General features: G+C 41.1%; 1 protein-coding gene across 1 annotated transcript in view; it reads right to left on the bottom strand.

Moving 5' to 3' along the window:
* SEL1L3 (SEL1L family member 3) overlaps positions 1-6,939 on the bottom strand; it is a 48,481-nt gene that overhangs the window by 12,107 nt on the left and 29,435 nt on the right. The window contains exons 12-18 of the mRNA XM_081959724.1: positions 6,631-6,750; positions 5,967-6,107; positions 4,948-5,010; positions 4,238-4,414; positions 2,904-3,031; positions 132-215; positions 9-57 (exon numbers count right to left, since the gene is read on the bottom strand). Coding sequence (XP_081815850.1) covers positions 9-57; positions 132-215; positions 2,904-3,031; positions 4,238-4,414; positions 4,948-5,010; positions 5,967-6,107; positions 6,631-6,750 — 762 coding nt within the window. The remainder of the gene's footprint in view (positions 1-8; positions 58-131; positions 216-2,903; positions 3,032-4,237; positions 4,415-4,947; positions 5,011-5,966; positions 6,108-6,630; positions 6,751-6,939) is intronic.

Genomic DNA, 6,939 nt, shown 5'->3' with positions numbered 1-6,939 from the left:
AGTAGAGCCTCATTCCTAAAATCAAAGAGAAGAGCAAAACAACAACTCCCAATTAAACTAAAATAAAGAAGCTTCAAAAAATAATAAAATAAACACATTTTCCAGGTGGCAAAAATCCACCACAAACTTACCAAGAGAGTTCCAGGTAGGCTTTGAGTCCTTTTTGGATGACGTGCCCTAAGTAGACATTCTTTTCTGCCACGTATTTTGCCCAGCTGCCAAGGAAAGGAGGAACATGAAAGGAGAGAAAGAGAAGCACCGATGTGGCTGAATGGTGTCCATCCTCCTTTAGCCTTGGACGCCCCAATGGGGAGGAGGATGTGGGAAAAGCACCTCTTAGGGGCAAGCAGGGCCTCTAGCTGGTGAGATGATGGACGGACAGACAAACAGATGGACGGATGGATGGAGTGCTCTCTATCTTCTGCTATACACTAACTTCTATCAACTATATCATCTATCTATCTATCTATCTATCTATCTATCTATCTATCTATCTATCTATCTATCTATCTATTCTGTATCCATCTATCAATCATCTACCTACCTACCTATCTACCTACCTACCTACCTATCACCTATCTGTCTGTATATCTATCTGTATCTATCATCCATCCATCTATCTATTTCTATCATCTCTCTGTCTATCTTTTTCTATCAATCTATTTCTATCTATCTATATCTATCTATCAATCTATCTATCTATATCTATATCTATATCTATCTATCTATCTATCTATCTATCTATCTATCTTTTTCTTTCATCAATCTATCTATCATCAATTAATATATCTATCTATCTATCTATCTATCTATCTATCTATCTATCTATCTATCTATCTATCTATCTATCTATTCTGTATCCATCTATCAATCATCTACCTACCTACCTATCTACCTACCTACCTACCTATCACCTATCTGTCTGTATATCTATCTGTATCTATCATCCATCCATCTATCTATTTCTATCATCTATCTGTCTATCTTTTTCTATCAATCTATTTCTATCTATCTATATCTATCTATCATCTATCTATCATCTATCTATCATCTATCTATATCTATCTATCTATCTATCTATCTATCTATCTATCTATCTATCTATCTATCTATCTTTTTCTATCATCAATCTATCTATCATCAATTAATATATCTATCTATCTATCTATCTATCTATCTATCTATCTATCTATCTATCTATCTATCTATCTATCATCTACCTACCTACCTACCTACCTACCTACCTACCTACCTACCTATTTCTTCCTTTCTTTCTATCTATCTATCTATCTATCTATCTATCTATCTATCTATCTATCATCTATCTATCTATCTATCTATCTATCTATCTATCTATCTATCTATCTTTTTCTATCATCAATCTATCTATCATCAATTAATATATCTATCTATCTATCTATCTATCTATCTATCTATCTATCTATCTATCTATCTATCTATCTATCTATCTATCTATCATCTACCTACCTACCTACCTACCTACCTACCTACCTACCTACCTACCTATTTCTTCCTTTCTTTCTATCTATCTATCTATCTATCTATCTATCTATCTATCTATCTATCTATCTATCATCTATCTATCTATCTATCTATCTATCTATCTATCTATCTATCTATCTATCTATCTATCTATCTATCTATCATCAAGGATCGGCAATCTTAAATACTCAAAGAGCCATTTGGACCCCGTTTCCCACAGAAAAGAAAACACCGGGAGCTACAAAATGCTTCCCGTGTCTGACTATTTCCTGAGCGGCCACAGAACTGGTATATGTAGTTGAATTAAATGTTCTCTTTTCTTCTGAAACTTTTCTTTTCTTGGATTTATCCATGGTTGGCCTTCCGGGGGTTGAAAAGCTCAATAAAGTGTGCCAGCAGATCTATCATCATCTATCTATCTATCTACCATCTATATAACATCTACAGTATCTACTGATCTCTCCCTCCCTCCCTCCTTCTTTCTCTCTCTCTCTCTCTCCCTCCCTTCTCTCTGTCTCTGTCTCTGTCTGTCTCTGTGTGTGTGTGTGTGTGTGTGTGTGTGTATCTATCTAATCAAATGAAGTTCAACTAACATCAACTTATTGATTTTTCATAAGAGAAGGAGGAAGAGGAAGAGGAGGAGTGAAATTGAGGACACATGTGGTTGTGTCAGGATGATGAATGACTAACATACATCATTCCAACATACCTTTGGAAAGAGGAGGAGGTAATATCATCAGTGCCAGAAAGAAGAGGAGGAGGAGCAGGAGGAAGAAGAGGAGAAGTCATGGGATGTGAGAATTCCTACTACTGCTAATGCTGTATGGAGTGTGAAGTTCAAAAGCGGAATGCTTATTTGTTGGCTTATTTATCACCAAGAGCTCCTGCAGGATTTCTGACAATCCTTAGCTTCCATAGAATCCCAAACAGGAAGGCTGCGTACAAATATAGCATACGGTAAAGGTAAAGGTCCCCCTCACACATATGTTCCAGTCGTTCCTGACTCTAGGGGGCGGTGCTCATCTCCGTTTCAAAGCCAAACAGCCAGCGCTGTCCAAAGACGTCTCCGTGGTCATGTGGCCGGCATGACTCAACGTCGAAGGCGCACGGAGCTCTGTTCCCTTCCCACCAAAGGTGGTCCCTATTTTTCTACTTGCATTTTTTACGTGTTTTTGAACTTCTAGGTTGGCAGAAGCTGGGAGAAGTCATGGGAGCTCAGTCCATTATGCGGCGGTAGGGATTCGAACCGCCGAACTACCGACCTTTCTGATCGACAAGCTCAGCATCTTAGCCACTGAGCAAATGCATCCCCTTAAATATAGCATACTAACCACCTAATACAGATTAGGGTCAACCAAGTAATATTTTTGTGCAATTGTTTCTCCTTTCTCCTTACTCACAGCACGGCCTTTTCCGGATCCCGGGGAAAGCTTGGTAGATTTCCTGTAATGTAGAACTGGGAGCAGTGAAAAATCCCTTCCATATGACCTTTTTCCGCGGCTTTGTAGAAATAGCCAGCAGCCCTAGTCTGCCAAAGGGGAAAAAATAAAAGATGTTGCAGAGGTAACTTCCATTCTACATTGCTTAAAAAATCAAAATAGTTTAACACAGGTTAGTAGTTCTCATGAAGCACATTTATAATTTAAGTGCAGGTAGGTCCTCAAATCGCCACCATAATTGAGCCCAACAAGTCTGTTGCTAAGTGGGACATTTGTTAAGTGAATTTTGTCCCATTTTATGACTGCCGTAGTTAGTCACACGGTTGTTAAGTGAATCTGGCTTCCTGGTTGACTTTGCTTCTCAGAAGGGGACCAAATCTGTCCTAGGCTTCCCAGAATCCCGACAAAAGCCCTTTTTATGAAGCTAATATGAATTCCTTTCATTCACATCCAGGAAAGTCCCGGTAAACAGTCTTTCAAGAGTGAATTGACAACCACAGACCTCATCAGGCTTGGAGAGCTGCCAGGCCGATATCTTCCAATCGCAACGCTGTACCAGAAAATACTTGGCAAGGAGTCTCCGAGAGTCCCCAACAAATCTTCACACTAACGAAACGAACTAATTGTCTCCTGCAAACTCCACTCCAGAGGTGGTATTCAGCAGCTTCTGACCAGTTCTATAGCAGAAATTTTGAGTAGTTCAGAGAACCGGTAAATACCACTTCTGGCTGGCCACGCCCCCATCTATTCTCTGCCTCCCGAGTCCCAGCTGATCCGGAGGAAATGAAGATTTTGCAGTATCCTTCCCCTGGAGTGGGGAGGGAATGGAGATTTTACAGTATCCTTCCCCTGCCACGCCCACCAAGCCACGTCCACCAAGCCACACCCACAGAACCAGTAAGGAAAAACCACTCCTCTTTTGCTCCTCTTTATTCCCTATGTCCTTTACTCCCAAGTTGGCCCTTGTTCTTTAGCTGTTCCCTTCTCCTGGCAGCTCTGCGCGTGCACATGTCGGGAACAGGCTCCAGCTGTTCTTCTGCCTCACTGATCTCCAACTCTGATAACTGTCAGATGGACTTGGCCCCCTCTCTGCCTCTGATGCAGAGCCCTCCTCAGAGCCTTCCCCAGACTCCAGGACTGACCCATGTTCCTCCCCAACCTCCTCACTGTCTGAGACTGCCACCAGCTCCACTGGCGGGCCACAACAAAATCTCTGTCTCCAAGGAACCTGTCCTTGGTGCCCAAAAGGTTGGGTGACCGCCGGTTTATGGGACAATGCAAAGTTCACCACTTACCCGATTTCTACCCGTCGCTCCTGGATAGAGTCCATCTAAATGCAAAACCCCAAGATTGAAGGAGGCATCTGGGCTACCCATGGCTTCAGCTTTTAGCCAATATTTGGCTGCTTTGCCATAATCTCTTTTAAAGTTGTGATAATACCAGCCGAGGCCGTTGACTGCCTGGGGGAATCCCTGTTGGGGAAGGGGGGAATCAAGGAAAGATGTAATGGACAACCTGCCACTCAGGTTAGTAATTGCAACAAAAAGAAATTGGAAAAGCAAGGTGTTACACTCAGGCAGGAAAAAACTGATCTTGAGAAATGTGAGGGAAATAGGTTAATATTATTAATTGTGGATCATCAACTGAGTGAAATGTTTGCCATATAAAATTAAATTAGAGGATATATGTTATTGATAGAAAAACAGAATAATAGATGGAAATGATATCTGAAGTATGAATAATTTGCAGAGGCAACTAATGGTATTGTTTAAATTTTAAAAATAAATTAAGCTGGAAAATATGAAACGAAAATAAGATGACTGAAATGTGAAATGAAAATATGATGCAAAATGAATTATACGTAATAGAAGATGTAAGGAGGGGAAAAAAAACCAGGCAACGCTTTGTCCATAAAATATGTGAAATTATATAATAATAAGAAAATAAAAAAAAACTTTGTTTAAAAAAGAAAGAAAGAAAAACTGATCTTGTGAATAGATTCTACCTTTGACGAGGCTTTTTTCATCAGCTGGAAAGCAAGACCTCTGTTCCTCTTCACCCCTTGGCCCTGAACATCGAGAAAATAATGCTAATTTCTAAATAGCTTAAGCTTCGGGGGGTTTTTTTCATATAGGAAAGTGATGGAAGCACTTTATCCAAAATTGACATCTTCTGTTTACAAAGGAAGGGGCACTAAAAAAAAAGCGACTTATGACCCTTGCAGAACAATTTTACAATTTTATAATATATTCCTGTCTCAGAATTATTGGAGAACATGTATACAGTTGCTAAAGGAATAAAGGTGGATAATTCCAGAAATTAATAGTGGAAAAGAATGCAGGAAGTGATATAAATAGATATAACAATGGGCATCAAAAGCTGTGGTTTAAATAAAAGTCTTCCTTCCTCCCTCCCTCCCTCCCCTTTTTCCTCCCTCCCTCTCTCCCTCTTCCCTCCTCCTCTTTTCCTTCCTCCCTCTCTCCCTTCCTCTTTTTCTTTCCTTCTATCCTCCCTCCATCCCCCTTCTTCCCTCTTTTCCTTCCTCCTGGCCTCCCTCCTTCCTCCCTATTTTCCTTCCTTCTTTCCTTACTTCCTTCAATAAATCTTTCCTTTCTTATTTTCTTTCCTTCCTTCCTCTTACTTTTCCTTCCTTCCTTCCTCCCTCCCTTTTTTCCTCCCTTCCTTCCTTCATTCCTCCCACCCTACATCCCGCTTTTTCTTCTTTCCTTCTATCCTTCCTCTCCCTCCTTCCCTCTTTTCCTTCCTCCCTTCCTCCTTTTCCCTCCTTCCTTTCTTCCTCCCTAATTTCCTTCATTCTTTCCTTACTTCCTTCAATCTTTCCTTTCTCCTTTTTTCCTTTCTTCCTTATTTCCTTCCTTCCTCTTGTTTTTCCTTCCTTCCTTCCTCTTGTTTACCCTTCCTTCCTTCCTTTCCCTCATTTCCACCTTCCCTATAATAACATAACACAGTTTAAAAAGAATAGGAAAACATCCTCCAAGGTATTCATTAAAAAATAACGTTTACCTTGAACAGCACAATGGAATAGTCAAATAAAGAGACTGGGTCTTCATTTTCTAAAGCTCCCTTTGCATACCATTCCACAGCTTTCCTTAGATTTTTTCCTACTCCTTGTTGGCCCCAGAAAAGCATCTGTCCCAGACGTTGCTAAAGGAAGACAAAACGTTCCAATAGGAAATTGTTAGCCCTGCAAAGGTAGTTCAGAGAAAAATCACCACCAGGAGCAGCTTAGCTCTATCTTTATTATTAGATTCACAGAAGTGCAAAAGTCAAAATATTTCCCCTCTCCTTTTCCTTTTAATCTCGCACATATGTGCTAGTTGTTCCCGACTCTAGGGGGCGCTGCTCATCTCCATTTCAAAACGCAAGAGCCAGCGCTGTCCGAAGACCTCTCCGTGGTCATGTGGCCGGCATGACTCAACGCCAAAGGCGCACGGAGCGCTGTTCCCTTCCCACCAAAGGTGGCTCCTATTTTTCTACTTGCATTTTACATGCTTTCGAACTGCTAGGTTGGCAGAAGCTGGGACAAGTCATGGGAGCTCACTCCATTATGCGGCGCTAGGGATTCGACCTGCCAAACCACCAACCTTTCTGATTGACAAGCTCAGCGTCCCTCCATGTAGAAAAAATGCATATGTCCTTCTTTTTAAAGGAACAGGCTTGGTTTTACCTGCGCAGTGGAATCTCCTCTGACTGCTTCATGTTTCAACCACAGGAAAATATCCCCATTTTCTTTGGTCAAGGCTTTTAGTAACTCTTCATCCTGAAGTCTGATCGCTTCAACCAAGGCCTGAGACACAACGGAGGAAGAGAGAGAGAAAAAAACCGTAAACTCGTCACGGCAAAATATGCTTCTTTCTACCGAAGTTGAAGCTGCTCACTCTGCAAGCTCCAGAGGAAATGAGACACAGGCCCCACACCAGAAGAGGAGCTGCCATCCTCTTCCAGGGTCCCTCTTTCTGATCTATTTGACTGAGAG

Source organism: Natrix helvetica (genome assembly GCF_964273705.1).
Source record: "Natrix helvetica genome assembly, chromosome: 7".
NCBI lineage: Eukaryota > Metazoa > Chordata > Lepidosauria > Squamata > Natricidae > Natrix > Natrix helvetica.
The sequence above is the reverse complement of the archived record's forward strand: the minus strand, read 5'-3'. Positions and strand labels throughout refer to the sequence as shown.